The sequence below is a fragment of the Anguilla rostrata genome, chromosome 1 (genome assembly GCF_018555375.3).
Source record: "Anguilla rostrata isolate EN2019 chromosome 1, ASM1855537v3, whole genome shotgun sequence".
Classification (NCBI taxonomy): domain Eukaryota; kingdom Metazoa; phylum Chordata; class Actinopteri; order Anguilliformes; family Anguillidae; genus Anguilla; species Anguilla rostrata.
Window position 1 is genome coordinate 25,646,852 of NC_057933.1, and position 17,853 is coordinate 25,664,704.

General features: G+C 51.0%; 2 protein-coding genes across 5 annotated transcripts in view; one reads left to right on the forward strand and one right to left on the reverse strand.

Moving 5' to 3' along the window:
* Positions 1-511: 511 nt before the first annotated feature.
* Positions 512-17,853, reverse strand: part of tfb1m (transcription factor B1, mitochondrial) — a 31,802-nt gene continuing 14,460 nt past the window's right edge. For both annotated transcript variants that reach the window (XM_064331817.1, XM_064331825.1), the window contains 2 exons: positions 2,922-3,049; positions 512-2,402 (listed from right to left, as the gene is read on the reverse strand). In XM_064331817.1, the coding sequence (XP_064187887.1) occupies positions 2,156-2,402; positions 2,922-3,049 (375 nt within the window). In that variant the 3' untranslated portion in view covers positions 512-2,155. The remainder of the gene's footprint in view (positions 2,403-2,921; positions 3,050-17,853) is intronic.
* On the forward strand, positions 3,184-16,111 carry LOC135253025 (uncharacterized). Of its 3 annotated transcripts, none has more exons than XM_064331784.1 (2): positions 3,184-4,010; positions 12,021-16,111. In XM_064331784.1, exon 2 carries the CDS (start codon positions 12,186-12,188, stop codon positions 13,398-13,400), a length of 1,215 nt encoding a protein of 404 aa, XP_064187854.1. In that variant the 5' UTR covers positions 3,184-4,010; positions 12,021-12,185; the 3' UTR covers positions 13,401-16,111. The 3 variants fall into 3 exon arrangements, with proteins under 3 accessions (XP_064187854.1, XP_064187863.1, XP_064187874.1); XM_064331793.1 differs by lacking the exon at positions 3,184-4,010 and adding an exon at positions 10,494-10,771; XM_064331804.1 differs by lacking the exon at positions 3,184-4,010 and adding an exon at positions 11,363-11,798.

A 17,853-nucleotide genomic window follows, 5' to 3' on the forward strand; every position in this document is an offset into this window, starting at 1 on the left:
AAAGCAAGGCATTCGTAATAGTTATAAAAGGACTCATTTAAAAAGCCATTATGATTATAATTGCACACTATTATACTGACTTGATGTCCTGATCAAGGCTTTTTGACACGATGCACAGGCGTCTGCAGCTTTCATTGTTTCTGTATTTTTTTTATATGGCATGTCAGAACAATCTTTCTACTAACTTTTATATAAGTGTTTTGTACTGGCGTGCAATCCTCCAATCGAATGAGAGCACTGGCAAAACCACCGTATCACAGACGACGCTACTTTGTTGATGACTGTTCCTGTGTCTTAATTGTTACTGTGGTACACTGCTAGTCTTTACCTTATATGTATATGGCTGTTGATGTGATTGCATTTGGATTTAAAATATTCATAAATGCAATGGTACATGCTTCAACATCATACATTTTGAAAAGGACTTCTTTTACAGAATAGGTTTCTTATTCTGTGCAGGTAGTTCAAAATTTGGAGTTGGCAAGATAACCATTAACATTGAAATGAACGATTCATTAAAAAAATGTCTTTTATTTCTCTGTCGACTGACTTTATCAGACAACAGCGCCATGGTTAATGCTGTTAACACCTTTATTGTGAGCAAACAGATAGTGCCAGCAGTCTTTGTATTTCTTTCAAAATAAATTTCAGATATATACGAAACACAAGCGCAACACAAACTATCAATGCACAAGATAAAAGTCAGAATGAAAGAGGGAAGGGATGAACTATAAAATAACAACCCTTTATTATTGCATGTCACCAACTCAAAGTGGTAGAAACCGCTCTGTGTCGCCAACCCTCCACAACCAGAGAGATGGCCTTCGCATCACACACTGGGCCATGCTATCATTACAAATCCGTTTCTCCACCTGACAAGTTTTTTTTAGATCGAACCACTTCCCCCCTCACAAACCCCAGCTCTCCAGAGAGAGCGAGACGGTCGGGGTAAAAAAAAATGGCCCGAAAACGGTGGAGGTGGAAAAGGTCTCCTTTGTCACCAGGTGCTTGGGTGCTGTGGGATTTCTGAGACTAAGAGCAGAGACACGGGCAGGACAAGACTGATTCCTACCCTGTTACTTTACAGCTGTCCCTCTGAACCTTAGTGCTCTCAATTAAGCTAGACTGAGCTGCTAATTGAACAGTGATCCGTGCTTGACATTAACAATTACCGTGCGTGTGTCTAGAAGCCGAGCTTGTAGTTCAAGAGCCTTTTGGGACTTTTTGGACGCAAAATCATTTGGCGTACTGAACATTTTTTTTCCCCCCCCAGAAAACGATCCTTCAAATGTTAATTACATTTAATTATGAGAACTAAACCGTAGCTTTCTATCCAAACAAACACCTACACAGCCACTCAACTTAATTCAATCTTCAAGAACATTAAACAGAAAACAACATGAGGTATCAAATGCTCTTACGTTCAATCAACAGCTCAGCTCAATCTTAATGACAGCTTGGCAGGAGCCAAATCTCTACGCAGGCACTGACGCAAAGCTAGAACCAAAGATTCAGTTTTAACCAGATGTTCGGCTCCGTGGTCTTCACAGCGAAGGTTCTCTCCATCACCGAAGCTAAAAACGCTCCAATTTGATGCAGGTTATGAATATTCATGAACCGCTATGACCAAGGACAACACCGGGTCAGCGAATTGTCTGTCGCTTGGACGCGCCTCTTCCTGAATATTTATAAACCGTACTGGAACAGCACTGGAAACTTGGTGACCAACCAGAACCCTCCCGTGGTTAGGAAGCATAGAGGCGTTGCCGGATCTGGCCATCTGGACGCTGCAGAGAATCTTCGCTGCCGGTCCCAGTGCCACGGTCTTACGGCGCCCGCTGTGCTTCAGGAGGGCGGGCCCTCTGTGTTCCTGAGCGAATCCGGACCACCCCGCCGCGTCCTCCCTTTCTACCTCAGCCCCGTTTCCGCCGGCTTTCCGGTCGCTTCCGCAAAAAAAAAAAATTTGTTCGTTGTTAAAAATGCATACCTCGGCCCGCTGAAACTATCACAGCCGAGAGCGAGCGGTCTGCTGTGTGTGTGTGTGTGTGTGTGTGTGTGTGTGTGTGTGTGTGTGCGCGTGTCAGGGGGTTTTCTTCTTCAAAAGCCACTGGCTTTCCCTCCTTTTTCCGGAACCTTCCTTTGTCGGTTTCCGCTCCTAGTCGACGTCGTCGACGTCTTCGTCGCCGCGGTCCTCGGCCGCGCCGCGCCGCTTCCTCCTCAGCTCGTCCCGGAACTCGTACGCGGCGAGCCCGCCGTTCTCGGCGCACAGCCGGCCGTAGGCGTCGGCCAGCGCCCGGAAGTGGGGGACGGTCAGCTGCGTGGGGCGCAGGGTGGGGTCCACGTCGGCCGTCCTCAGCATGAGCTCCGCCAGCTCCAGCCGCCGCGCCTCCGGGAACAGCATTCTGGGAGATTCACCAAATAAATAAATAAACGAATAAACTCTAAATGTAGCTGGTGGCACGTGCACACGGTTCGTGGCAGATGTGCGTCAGACGTTAGGAAGCCCGATAGCCCCTCCCGCGCCAGGACCCGGCGACGTTTCGGCGCGAGCCGCCTCTTCCTCGTCATGCCTCAAAGCCGGAAGAGGAGCCGCGAGCCGGTAACGTGGCCGCCATGGTTACGTAAGCCCCCCCCACCCCCACCCCCCCACACTTTCCCTGCCGTGACACAACATCCCAGTGAGTCATAACTGCCAATCTCCTCCTTCAGCTCATTTTGTAATTCCAGGCTAGTGCTGGAAGGTGTGTGTGTGTGTGTGTGTGGGGGGGGGTGAGTGGGTTTGAGGGGTGCTCAGTCTTGTGCTGTTGCCAGCGTATTTCATGTTTTATTGGCTGAGAACACGGCGTACACACGGCAAATACAAACACAGGGAGCCGGGAGCCGCGTGGAGAGAGAGAGAGAAGCAGGAGAGAGGCGCTCACTCGATTCCTCTGTAGCAGCGCTTTCTCCGGAACTGGAAGACGTTCCTGACAACCTTCTCCACCAGCTTGAAGGGCTGCTGGATCTGGGGCTCAGCCAGGGGAGTGAAGTGAACCACGCCCACGTCCACCTACACACGAGAGGGGGGAGGGGGGGGAGGAGAGGGGGAGAGGGAGGGAGACAGCGAGAGAGAGACAGGAAGAAAGGGCGAGATGGGAAAGGGAGGGAGAGATAGAGGGAGGGAGGGACAGAGAGAGAGAGAGAGAGGAGAGGTTAGAACAACACGTGGGACCAAACTGAAGAGGGTTTTTCATTTAAAAGCGGGGAGTGGGATGGAGGAGGGAAAAGAAAAAAACCAAAAAAAAAAAACACAGCGACACAGAGCCTTGAAGGCCGGCGGGCTCCGGTTGCCACAGTAACACCTGTGCAAAGGAGGACCACGGGACCCGGCCTTCCCGCACGCGGATGTTAAACGAGCCGCTTCCTGTCCGCCGCGCTGCCACCGCCGCGGGAACGCCGCCTGACAGCGGGAACGCCGCCTGACAGCGGGAACGCCGCCTGACAGCGGGAGAGCGAGAGCAGAGGAGCCGGAGCGCGGAGCGGCGAGGGAGGCGGAGAGACTCAGAGAGGAGGAGGAGGAGGAGGAGCTGTGCAGCCTGGGCGCTCCTCCCTCCGGGCCTGGGCGCTGAATTCGGGCTGAAGGATCAGCTCCCCGCACCGGCAGCCGCCTCCCCGTCGCTCTCTCTCTCTCGTCTGGCCGAGCCGACGTGACGCGCACCCTCGTCCCGCCGGCGGCGGCGGCGGCAGCTACCGTCCTCCTCCTCGGCGTTCGGAGAAGTAAAGCATCGTGCCAAAAAAAAAAAACCCGCTGCGTTCCCACGGAGACGGACCCCGCGTGTGGCACTTCCTGCCCTCGCCGTGGGGCGCGTGCCTGGAGCAGGCTGGCACATGCCACGTGGTCCGCGCCTCACCTGTGCCCGCGGCTGACTGACTGAGCGTGCTCGCGGGGGGGAGCGGAGCTCCACGCATCAAACAGCCATCTGCCACGGATCACACCGATTTCACTGAAGAGCCAGGCGGACAGCACACTGGTACGGGCAAGGGCTGCTTATTATCATTATTATTATTATTATTATTATTATTATTATTAGTAATTTAAATATTTTAGAATGATTATTATTGTTGTTGTTATTGTTACTATTATTATTATGATTACTACTATTGTTATCTTTTAAATGATTTGTTACTATTATTATTACAATCACTGTTATTGTTATTATTATTCTTACAGAACTTGATAATGATTTGCATCAAGTGCTTCAAAAATGATCACTTGCAGTACTCGCATAGACTTAATTCTCTTTTCTTGTGGGATTAATGGCTCTTTAAAAGTTTGTGATTTTTCCAGGGCGTGCTGTTTGGTTGTTATTATTAGACGGGTATTTGCTGTAGTTAAAAATCACAGCCTAGCCTATTTGGCTCATATAGTATGAATGGTCAGTCAGGTCATCTCTTGCAAACCACAATATGTTCAGCATTTGCTGTTTGCTCAGGTCCCTGGTAGGGAAGAGGTTATGTCCTCTGTAGCCCAGGTGAATCCTTTAGAGTGCGGCGCATTTCAGGGATAAATCCACAAGCAATTAGCAAAAGGGACGAGCCTGTCGGATTCTAATTACGGTCTCAGCCGAGCGAAGATTGATGGAAAAGGTAACTGACAGAAGCCGTCGCAAATCATTCACTCAGTCCGCATCAACCGCTTCGCGAGAGCTCGCATTAACAAAATTAATTCCACTACCTGTCAGTTAAAACATGCGTGGGCGCTCGCATTTTTTTTTAAACGTTCAGGACAATGCCGTTAAAACGGGCCGGTTCGCCGCGGAGACAGACAACAAGGTGGGCGATGCCACAGGATGCTTTTAATCTCCCCCCTCTCGGAATAATTACGCCATAGATATTCCGCGCCCGGTGATTTAAGAGGGAGAGACCGGCCCAGGGACGGCACCCGAACTACGCGGGCGGTAACGTTTCCGCCGCGGAGCCGTCCCAGCCTCTTTATGGGCTGATTTACAACTGACCATTACATGCCTCTCTGCCGCAATACATCCTGAACTTGCCATTAATCCTCCTGCCGGTGACCTTTCCGCCAAAGACGCTCGCCCTTAAAATCTGGAAGTGTCATCTCCCTCTGCTTCGCCCCCCCGCTGTGAATCTTCTGCCGCGCGGCTCAATTCCGTTTGAAAATGTGCCCGGGTGCACCCGCGGCGGCTGCAAATCCGGCTATCTCTGCGATTTATTTATTTTGATTCCTTCGAGGTTATGCAGAGGTGTCGCTTATCCATCCCCCAATCACTGTTTGGATTAACTGTCAAAACCATACCCCTAAAGTGGCTTTCTTCAAATGTTTTAAAAAAAATTATTATTATTCTGCCATTTGAATTCTTCAATGTAATCCTGTTTCGTTGAACAAAGTCCTAAGGGAGCATTTGATGAATTTGTAGGTAATCTGTCTCGTTGCACTTGTTTTTTGTTTGTTTGGAAGATGTAACCATGCAACCTTCACTTTCACTGAATTTTGGGTATATTTTTTACAACAACCACCCCCACTTCCGCTCCCCATTGCCCAGTTTGATCAAAATGAAATTTACAGTTTGCCCACCGCAAAAAAAAAAAAAAAAAAAAGCATGCAAATAATACGCTACACCTCAAGGCTCGCTTCGACTGTGGTGTGTTCTGTTTCGCAGTGCCCGTCCTATGGAAAACTTTCGCCCACAAGCCACCTGGTTATCCACTGAAGTGTGACAATGTAATTTTTCTGTTTTTGCCAAAAGAGAGACTGCAACCACCCCCCCCCCCCCCCCCCTTCCCCCGCCCCTCCTCCCTGGGGGGATGAAATATACTATTGCGGATGGAGAGTGAGAAATGAAATAAGATTCTCACGAGCAGGATGAAGGCATTAAAGGTAACAATACCTTCAAAGAACTGCCTGCATTATCGCAGCCATGAAGAGGATCTACTTGCAACTGCAGTAGGCAGCTACAAATAAATAGAGCCAGCACTATATGGAAACTCAATTGGCATATGAGGCTCACCGAAGCAGCCCTGAGTGCTGACATGCATTTCAAACCGTCCGCCTGATCCCCTCAAAGACTGATGGGAAACTGAGTTTTCGTGAACACCCGCAATGGGTGGAGTCATCGGGCCTCATTCGCAAAACATCCGTACCGTCAGATTTGATCATAACCTGCAGGAATGTTTCCGTGAACATTTCAACATTCATTTTTTTTCCTTATCTGAATTTTTTCTTTGGTACAAGCAATTTCAGGAGTTAACTTACATACCTCATATTAATAGCAAAATGTTTATCAATACAATTATAGGCTTTAATAGGCTATTGATTTTAAATGCATAAATGAACCTATCCAAAAAACCTCCAATTTTTAGTAGTTTTTGTTTTTATTTAGTTTTTATTTCATTTTGACTTCAATTTCAGTTTAGTTTTAGTTTTGTTTTAAATGCAGGTTTGCTAGTTTTAGTGTATGTTCTTTTTCCTGCAAAAACTCTGGTTTTTATTTTTATTTTAGTTTACAATAATGTTCTTTTCACAACTACGGCTAGATTCACTAAGGAACATTCGCTGTATTGCACGAGCATCCAATCTACGAACTTTGTCATTCATCATCTTATACATCTGGGATATGCACAAATCAAAGCGCATGTTTCATGAATCCCACGTTGGTTTTCGTAGGAACTTTTCAGTAAAACAAAAGAAAATTCCAGAAAAGTTTTGTGAATGTGGCCCACCGTATTTTTTTTCCAATGGCTTTGAGCAATCATAGCAACGCACACTGATTGGAACAAGATATCAAAAACCAGTTCCGAATTGGAATCGGTTCCAAATTTCCAAGAGTGGGGAATTCATTAAGAAACAGAAATCTGAGTTTTGAGTTTGCTCATAAAATCATAAAAACATCTTGTTCACAAAACAAATGAAATGCACTGAGCATTAAACAAGTGAATAAAAAAAGTTCAAGTCAACTGCCAAGACCTGCAGCTTTAATGCCCACACCTCTGGTTATGTCAGGCGTCCTCGTGTAGACTGTTGTTTACAGCATGGCTGGCCAGAGTAAACGGTCTAAAGCGTGGCTAAGCTTCGCTAGTGAAAGTAGCAATACAGATACAGCAAAATGTAATCACCGTGGTAAATGAAATGCATGTAAGGGAGTAAGCTTCTACACTTTTACAGTATGCTGAAAGATTTACTGCAGCATGGCGTAAACCTCCACCGTTGCCCCATTTTCGAAGTCCCCAGTCCCAGTCGTAACCCCCCCAGTTTCAGCTAGCACAAGTAGCATCTTGCACGCAGGTAACATACAACAACACAGTGTACATCCAGCTTTTATATGGCTAGATATAAAATGATATTTATGTGTCTCTGAGATGAGTTCGCAGAGCAATATCATCCAGTTGATGCCCAGACCGCTCCTGATATGGAAACCATTATTTTCCTTTATTTTGCTGTATTTCTTTACCGAAATGAAGGGAAGGGCACCTTGCCATGTCATTGTTGACGATTTACATTTTTTTAGCAGCATGAATCTGCTAAGAATAAAGGTAGTTTTCCTTTTTGAAAATTATTGGTTCCTTTTCTTGCTCAAAAAATGTAAGAATCGGAACCAGGAATCGATAAGAACTGGATTCGAGAAGCAGATTTGGAATCAGAATCGGAATCGATACAATCCAAGCAACACCTGACCCTAATGAAAAGTCACTAGCTCTAATGATCCAATTAGTGCGCATTGCTCTGCAACTCCTGAAGTATGTCTCTGTCTGAATAAATAATTAGACCTTGCCGTCTGGGATTCATAAATGGCTTACGGTCTTGGCAGTCGCATTGTATTTGAGAACAAACATTCAATGTAGAAACACCAGGGCCTTGAATCAATATTTTGGACAGAGGCTTACAAGACATCAAGTACGTTAATGCAGTGAATTAGTGATTATAGAACATACCACAACACTCGTGTGTATGTGGACATACCACAACACTTGAAAGGCATTTCATTTCACCTTCAAGGTTTGCGAGTTACAAGGAACCATTTTGACAGCAACGGCGCCGTCGCCCAAACACCAATACGTGCGGAGCAGGCTGCAGCAGGGGTGTCTGCGAACAGCAGGCAGTTTCCGCCAAATCTCGAGGGAGACGCAACTGTAAATAAGTACGAAAACCTCGCACAGCCTAACAACGGGCGCTACGAAGCCCCCCCCCCCACCCCTTCTGGAGCACGGACGTCTTTGGGTGGGAGTGCTGGAGATGACACAGAACCCGGAGATGACACGATAAAAAAAGAGCACGCTTATAATAGCCTGCCATCCCTTCACACATCGCAGCCTCACACGTTGGCATTCCCTGGGTACATGTTAACCGCAGCTCCGCCCCAACCCCCCCCAACCCCCCCCCCCGCCCCCCTTCCACCGGCACCCCCCCCCCTCCCTGATTTAATTCCAACAGCACAAACAGTCAGCGTCAGCACCCAGTATCTCCTTGGTGAAGTCGGACACGGACACACTCTCGCTCACGTACACACACACACACACACACACACTCTCACACACACACACACACGCACACGCACGCCCTTTCCCACTCGGAAAGGAAATGCCTCATCCCACAGTAATGAGCTCCCCGAGCCATTTCACCTGCAGGCCAACGCCTACTGTTTACTGCACGGCGCCGAATCGTGCCAAACATTCACCTACGTGCGCTTCCTGGAGGGTGGAAAAATTCTGAACAGCAGAGAGACGGCATCGGACTCTGACTAACGCCGAATCCGAAAAGCCGCGATTCGTTTTTTTGCCTGATCTTTAATTATTAAATTCTTGCAGCTTTTTAGCTGGATTTTTCTATCTTCGGCATGTTTTCAGGCTGCGGTTTTAAAATGTAAAAAACCGCATCCTTGCCGTTGTTTGGGAAACCAGAACAGCGTATTGCAGGAACTCTCTAGCGAGACCCGTTTTATAATGAGCGCAGGAACTCATTTTGCCGGACCGGGAAAGGAATGTCGCACGCGTCGTCTCCAAAGATCCCGCCGGTAATTTTCACACGCGGCGCTAGTCTCGCACCTGAGGGGGGGATCTATCCCACAATTCTCTGTGCCTCTAATGAGGCGGGTGGGCAGGGGGATTCGCTGGGGACTTTTTGGTTAACGTGTCCCATTTTCGACTAGAACCAGCCTCTTTATTCCTCTTCCTTTCGCCCTCTTTGTCATTCATGAATCAGGGTGGTCCCCCCTGCCCAAACCCCCCTAACACATGAAGAAGGGGGGGATGGGGGGGGGGGTGCGGGGGTTTGGCAAGAAAGGACGGTGGTCCCATGAGACTTTCTTCCCGCACACTCAGAAGAGGGGCAAGATCAGACATGTTAGGGGCCTTCTTATGTCCTCTGTGGAGGGTCTGTCTTGTTTGTTGGGGGAGGGGCGGGGACCCTCATGCCCGCTATACTCTTCACACTACGGACTGAGGGAGAGGAACGACAAGAAACCCACAGTAATGCTGAGTTTCCTTCATTCAACCATGCTCATTCATTCCCTTCTTCTAAAAAAAAACGAATTTCTCAGAGTGTTTTCCAAAATAGGTTCCTGTACCAATCCGTAGATCAGAAAGACTGAAATCCGTCGGTGCGATTTTCGTCCAACGGCTCCTGAACTTTTTACATAGCTGAGTGTTGTTTAGGAATAGCGACAGCAACGTAATGCATTCAGAATAAAAAAAAAACATCTTTCGAGAAAAAAACATTCAGCCCGGGTTGGCTAATTATGTTGAATATACTCTAGAGTACAACTTTGGCTTTGATGGATCTTCACAATCGCCTAATTGCCAAGTGATAAAGACCGCAATCCAAAAGCTTTGTAGACGGTGCCATTTCCATCATATTCTGTAGGCATCCATATACGGTTAACCATTTAATTAGGCATCTGGGTTTTATTTTTTACTTTCCAAATTAGCCAACTGTGTACATTAACAAAAACAATGGTCAATACCAATGTCTTGGACATTGTTCAAAGCATTTAGCTTAATTTTTTCTTTGCCAAGCAGATAAAAAAAAAAAAATACTGCAAGATGCAACAACAAGAGATCAGTAATGATGTTCCATGCCAATCATGAGCAGAACACACTAGCTTATCTAAACAGTGGCTAGTTATTTATTATGTGTTTTGGCAAGAAATTAGTTTAGTCTTAATTCCATAAAGCTGAAATCCTACTTTGAAGAGAAGCTTCATTCCTTCCTGGTCATAAAACGGGAAGATTTTGGATGTGTAGGGTTTATTTTTTGAGCCAATGTTCTGCAGCGTAACATGACTCAAGAAAACAGAAGGTTACACGTTATCACTCTCTCTCCATAAATAAAACATTTTTCATCCCCTGAAAAGGTTGCAGTTCAAAGCAGCGTTAATTGATTCGCACCAGACGATTGCCCTTAAAAGTTAACGAGTTAGCCCGATAGCCGACGCTCGCGCCGCTAACGGAAAACCGCAGCCTGTTCAGTTCGGGGGGTCGGCTCGCGGGGCTAGCGTGACGCACGGGTCCCTCCTCAAAGCGAAGGGAGAGAAAGCAGCCCCCCCCCCCCTTTTTCAAAAGCGCCGAGCGAGCAGACGCAGGAGCGGACCGCGACCGGAATGCCTCCCGAACGTCCCGTTGCCACGGAAATCGATCGCGCGGACGGACCCCGCCGAATCTTCGACCCCCACCCTTTGGCTCCCGCTCGCGTTTTCCCTCTCTTTTTTTTTTAATGATGTCCAGGTTCTCCTGCAAACAACTTAACGCGTCGCCGCGCTCATCATGCGTCAGCCCGGAGGTAAGAGGGTCTCGGCGTTCCTCCCGCGCTCGAAAGACGATCAATTATTCACTTTAACGGCCGCCGGAACTTATCGGGAGGAGGAGGAGAAGGAGGGAGGAAAGAGAAAAAGAAAAGAAAGAAAAAAAAGCTAGCGCTAGCGAGCCGCGAGGCGCCGGGAAGGAAGAGGAGCCGTAGCCTCACGGAACGTGCTCTCTCAGCCGCGGGGGAGGCGGGGATAGAGAGAGAGAGAGGGAGAGAGAGAGAGAGGAAGAGAGAGAGAGAGAGAGAGAGAGAGAGAGAGGAGAGAGAGAGGGAGAGAGAGAGAGAGAGAGAGAGAGAGACAGAGAGAGAGGAGAGAGAGAGAGCGTGAGAGAGAGACAGAGAGAGAGGGAGAGAGAAATTGAGAGGGAGAGAGAGAGAGAGGGAGAAAGACAGAGAGAGGGAGAGAGACAGAGAGTGAGAGAGAGAGTGAGCGTGAGAGAGACAGAGAGAGAGGGAGAGAGAAATTGAGAGAGGGAGAGAGAGAGAGAGGGAGAAAGACAGAGAGATAGAGAGAGACAGAGAGTGAGAGAGAGAGAGGGGAAGAGGCAGAGAGAGAGAGATTGAGAGAGAGAGAGACAGAGAGAGAGGGAGAGAGAAATTGAGAGAGAGAGAGGGAGAGAGACAGAGAGATAAAGAGAGAGACAGAGAGTGAGAGAGAGAGACTGAGAGGGAGAGAGACAGAGAGGGTGAAACGAAATGTTGACAATACCCCTCAAAGTTTATGATGCGTGCTAAACGGAGTAAGTAGCGGGAGGGTTTTTATTTTTGTTTGTCACGGCGGTTACCTGCCCCGCGCCGGCGGGATAGGTCGCGGCAGAGGCGGAGCGACCCGCCCGCAACCCCCCCCCCCCTCCCCCGTCTCCCGACGGAGGATGCTGTCGCTTTAAGCGCCGGAGCCGCGGCTCGCCGATACCCGCCACTCGCCCCTCTCCGCCCGGCCAGAGCGGAGCGGAGCGTTCGCGGAGCAGCGGAGGAGAGAGGAGGATGCGGTCGGACTGAAGAGGTGCGCGCGCGGGAAATCGGGGGGGGGGCGGCGGTGGTGAGGGGGGGTTGAGTGTCGTTCCTTAATGGCCGGCGGGGACCTGGTCTCACCCTTTTGCTTGGTGCTTTCCTTTGTTCCGTCAGAGAGAGAGAGAGGGAGGGAGGGGAGGCGGCGGTGGTGGCGGTAAGGGGGGGGTGGTTAAGTTATACGGTTCCCGCTTTCATTCCTTGTCTCTTCCCACAGTCCCGAGGAGCCGGAGGTGAGGAGCCGTCCGTCTGGTCCTGCTCCGGGGGAGGAGACCGCTGAGGGGCGACGGGAAGGGGGGTTCCGACGGCCGAGCGGGACGGCGGGACGGCGGCCGAGGCCGGACCGGAGGCGGGGCCGGCGGCGGCGGCGGCGGCGGGGGGGATGGCGTCGGCCGGCGTGCAGATCTTCGCCTTCATCCTGGCCCTCCTGGGCATCTTCGGCGCCACCGTGGCCACCCTGCTGCCCAACTGGAAGGTGAGCGCCGACATGGGCGCCAACATCATCACCGCCATCTCGCAGATGCAGGGCCTGTGGATGGACTGCACCTGGTACAGCACCGGCATGTTCAGCTGCACCCTCAAGTACTCCGTCCTGGCCCTGCCGGCCTACCTGCAGACGGCCCGCACCACCATGGTGCTCTCCTGCGTCCTGGCCGCCCTGGGCCTCTGCCTGGCCTCCCTGGGCCTCAAGTGCACCCGCTGGGGGGGCGGGCGGCGGGCCAAGCGGCGGGCGGCGCTGGCCGGCGGCTCCTGCCTGGTGGCGGCCGGCCTCCTCTGCCTGGTGCCGGCCTCCTGGTTCATCGACGAGGTCATCTCCAGCTTCCTGGACTCCAACGTGCCCGAGAGCAGCAAGTTCGAGCCGGGCGGCGCCGTCTACGTGGCCTTCGTCTCCTCGGGCTTCCTCTTCCTGGGCGGGGCCGTCTTCTGCGTCTCCTGCTCGGGCAAGAGGCGGGGCCCGCGGGCGGACCCGCCCGCGCTGGCGCCTCCGGACAAGCTCCTGCAGCAGCAGCAGCAGCACCAGCAGTTGCAGCAGCACCACCACCAGCAGCAGCAGTTGCAGCACCAGCAGCACTTGCAGCAGCAGCTGCAACAGCAGCAGCAGTTGCAGCAGCAGCAGCAGCAGCAGCAGTTCCAGCCGCAGTTCCCGCAGCACCTGCTGCTCCAGCCCCCGCTGCCGCCGCCGCAGCACCAGTACTGCACCCTCTCTCCCCTGGACAACCGGGCGGCTACAGCCTGCAGGATTACGTGTAGCCGAACCCCCCCCCCCCCCCGCCCCCGCCCCCGACCCCCACCGAGGTCCTCGGATTTCCCGGGAAACCATTTCCCCAGACGGAGGGAGGAGAGACGACAGAGGAGGAGGAGGAGGAGAAGGAGGAGGAGGGAAAAGGACCTTGGCGCCTTCCTCCGCATCCCCCCCCTCTCTTCTCCTCTCCTCCCCTCCCCTCTCCCCCCCCCCCCCCCCCTTCTCCATATCGCCAAGCGGCGGAGGTATTCCCCCGAGCAGACGGGCGGCGAACGTCGCCCCCGCAGCAGTCCGAGGGCGAGGCGGAGCGGGACGGCTAACCGGCGGCTAGCCGCAGATACCGCCGAGAGCTAGCGAATCGCGTCGAGGGGGGTGCGGAGAAGGTGTGGGGGGGGGGGTCTTTTACGACTGAGCTAGAAAAGAAAGGCATTTTTTTCCCTCCCCTTCTACTCACCAAAGGTTTGAACGGAAAAACATAAAAAGCAATCGTTTAGTCATGATTCCATCACCTTTTCGCTCAGACCGGCCTCGCGGTGTCATTCTAATTAAGGCAATATTACGCGGTACAGCCTTGCCAGGCGAGCTTTTTTTTTTAAGTAGTTTTCGTAGAAGGTTTGCCAAAAGTAATAGATTTAATAACCACGATTCCTTCAGTGCTATTTCGATAGCCGGCAGAGTGGAGAATACACTCTACCTTAGCATGCTGCCTGGAGCCTGTGAATTATGCAGTGGAATGCCTGCTAGGGGTTTGGAAGGTACATACTAATGCCTGCACCTGAAGAGCTTTGTTTAGCTAGTGCATTATGCTAAATGTGTCTCATATTTGTGTCCGTAAAAAGGCATGCCAGGATATACTACAACAAAAAAAAAAAGATTCCGCACAGGCACACATGTAAGCACACGTACTGACGCACACATAACAGACACGCGCACGCGTGCAAGCATACGCACACACACACGCAAACCTAGCTTCCATTAAGCTGCAAGGAAGGGAAGCCCCTTTTGCTGGTTGTCCGATATTGACGCGGTTATTTGATAGATTGATATACCGATATGTTTTCTGTTATTTAGGTAGAAAAATAAGCCATCACTGCTCACTCACCACACACACACACACACACACACATCAATACACACACACACACACACACACACACACACACACCCACGTGCGATTATCACGCTCGCCGTTCTCACTGCCATGGTAACGGAATCCTGAGCCCAAATATCTTCATTGTGCGTGACTGTGTGTTAGTGTGGCGACAGGGATGGCGCCCCGAGCCCAGCAACGCCCCCCCACCCCACGTCCCCCGCCCCCCCCCGTCCATTCAGGATGAACAGCTGCTGCCCCCCCATGACTGTGGGGATCAATGCAGAGAGACAAAGGCTTCAGCAGCACCCCCACACACTCAACGTCTGTCCCCCCGAAATCCCCTTACCACCTTCCCACCCGAAATCCCCCCGTCCTTCTCGTCGTGGGAACCCCCGAAAAACTAAAAAAAACAACAGGAGCGGAGCAATCTTCCTTTTTTCCATCAAACGCTGTTTCTATCTGCTGTTCCTATCAGGAGAAGGAGGGAAATGCGTATGGAGGTGGCCAGACGGTAAACCCGTGACGAGGGGGGGGGGTTATCGCTCTGTCACGGTTTGGACTGAGGAGGTGAGCTCTGTTAATGTGGATTCTGCGGGGCGTACAGGATCCCGGAGCGCCAGGTCTGACTGGATGGCGGATTCCTTTGCGCTCAGTCTCAAGGGCACGTGAGGGATTCCTCTGCACTCCCTGCTCTGCACACCCTGCTCTGCACTCCCTGCTCTGCACTCCCTGCTCTGCACTCCCTGCTCTGCACTCCCTGCTCTGCACACCCTGCTCTGCACACCCTGCTCTGCACTCCCTGCTCTGCACACCCTGCTCTGCACTCCCTGCTCTGCACTCCCTGCTCTGCACTCCCTGCTCTCAGGCTGTGGATTGGCTCTGGGCTCGTCCTTTCGTGTCTGAAAAGGGACGTCTGTTCCCACAGCGTGAAAAGGGCAGGGCGCCGAGGTGGCGGTTCAGTGCGTACGCCCACACACACGCACAAACTCACACACGCGCACACACACTCCCACATACGCACACACATAAGGACACACACGCACACACACACACACACACTCACTCCCACACACCTCACACACATAAGGACACACACGCACACACACACACACACACACGCACACACACTCCCACATACTCACACACATAAGGACACACACACACACACACACAAGGACATGCACACACACACACAAGGACACGAACACGCACACACAGGCATGTATACTCACACACACACACGGACACGTACACACTAACATGTACACTCGCGCACACACACACATACACAAGCATATACACTCACACACTCACGCGCACACACAGGTACACTGAAATGAACTCTTACACAAACACAAGCAAGCATGAACACACAGTCACGCTCCCATTCACATTCACATAAAACACTCACATAACACGCACATTTAAATGCACCCTCCCTCTCTCTCTCTCGCACACACGCATGCACACACACGCGCGCATGCTGAAATGTAGTCGTGCACAAACACACACACACACAGTCACGCTCACAAACACATGCACATAAACACCCACATAACAAGCACATATAAATGCACGCTCTCTCTCTCTCTCTCTCTCTCTCTCTTTCCCTCACAAACTAACACACACACACACACGCACAAACACATGCACATACATACACACACACACACACACACACACACAGGTCAGAAACGCTGGCGGACGCAGCCGAGATCATACGCTCGTACACCCCCCCTCCCCCTCTCTACTTAAAGGAGCGCTCCTCCTCGAGACCAAACCGGCAGTTTGGCTGACAGGCCCTGGCAGTGATGTACGACGCGGTGAGTTCTTCGCCCTCCCGCCGGTTCCCACGGGGGCCCGAGCAGATGGCAGGGCCCGGCTCGCCGCAGCGTGCGGGCACGGCGGGCATCACCCGGGACCTGGCCGCCCTTTTCCGAAGAGGATTAAACAAAAAAAAACAAAACAAAAACCGATGCGGAAAAATGCCGTGCTGACTCGGCGGAAAATGCGCCTCTAGGTCCGACCGAAAGCCCTTGAGCGAACGAAAAGCAAAACAAACGCATTCCGGGTTTTACGAAAAGGAAACAGCGAATAAAACGCGCCAAATCTGGACCTGTGACAAGTTCGGCGCACGTAACGTTTCATCATTACGTGCGGATAGACCGCAACAACAGCAAAAAAGTAAGATTTTCCTCTCATCTCTTGAAAAAGCACAACGGTTTGAAACACGGGAATGCCAGGACAAGCTCGGGACCGTCCCTCGCTCTTTTCCGACGGGGAAAAAACGAAAACCGCGTCGAAGGACTGCTTGTTCGTAACCCGTCTGTAACTTCACGGCGCACTGTACGCGTTTACAACGCCTTTCCTGGCGGTTCGTTCTCTACAACATGTTTGTTACCGGTGTGTGTTCATATCTTCTTTATAAGAGGTCCCATCGCTTCACACCTTTAGAGGTGTAACACTGGTCTTGAGAGAGGGTCGTTCCAAGATGGTGAAGGTCACAAAAGGTCATACTCACTAACAAAGCGTGAACGAGTCTGCCGCTGTCTTGCTGGCAATATTCGTGGACAAAATTTTGCCCCATCCCTCCCTCCCTCCCAATGTTTTCGGTGGAAAAAAAATCTGTGAAAACAGTTTCTTCTATTTAGCTGTGTAACTGGTTCTCCTGCACACAAATTTCTTAGCTTCAAATGGCCTATGCACAAAAAAGAAAGAGGCCCGCCTACTCACAAATACTATTACAGCACAACGACGGCCATCATTTAGATAGAACCGTGGCTTATTTTTGTGGATATTTTAGCTCTTGTTATGTTCGGCAGAGAACGGGGAGGACTGTAAAACCTTTCGAAAGCGTTCTTCTGCCATTGTCCCGGTGTGCTTATGCAAGTAGTTATATTTTTACGAATAATAAAATAATTTTGTAGAAGCCACTTGTCTTTTACGGAAATGGTCTTTTTTTTTGTGTGTGTTTTCTTGGCTCGGGATTTTGGAGAAGGGGGGGCACAGAACCGCCTGCCAGATGCTGGAAACATTTATGGACGGAGTGAGCGTGAAGCGTGGGCTGCTCGCTGATTAAAATCCTCACACACTGCAGACTCCGTGGAAAAAAGGCAAACCAACCAAAACCCAGTAACCCAACCTTAACCAAAGAAAATGAAAACCAGCTAATATATTTAAAAAAAGGTCAGAGGGGGGACTGATATCAGATTTAGCTATCAAGAAACACTATTCACAGGTTGTTTAAAAACATTTTTATCTGTCTGTGTTCTATTTTTCCCTGGTTTTGAACGGCTAGTAATTTGAGAAATCGGAACACTGCCCCATCCTCGCCCAGCACGGGGCGGACTAGCGCGTCCGCTACGGCGTGCGTGTGGCTAGCTGCCGGTTCTTTCCCGCAGCCTGCCAGCTGAGCCGCGCGGTCACCGTGACTGGGCGGGGCGGGGCCGTGATTGGGGCAGCTGTGGCACGGGCAGGCCGACCAGAGGAATCACCAATACAATGAGGAGGGGCATAGCCCACGGACTGCAACCCTCTTTTGGTGTGGTTCTCACCAGCTGTGCGTCGAACCCCAGGATTGACTCCTGGTAAGAGTGCTGGCAGGATTTCAATGTAGACAGTGAAGTAGTACCTGGCCTCCGGGGAGGCCTCCTCTGTAGCTGAGGTGGAAAGTCCAGGGGTCAGAAAGTGAAAGTCCTGCCGTGTGTTTCTTTC

Bases quoted from the DNA above. Each gene is read 5' to 3' on its own strand.
- LOC135253025 (XM_064331784.1), top strand. From the start codon at position 12,186: ATGGCGTCGGCCGGCGTGCAGATCTTCGCCTTCATCCTGGCCCTCCTG.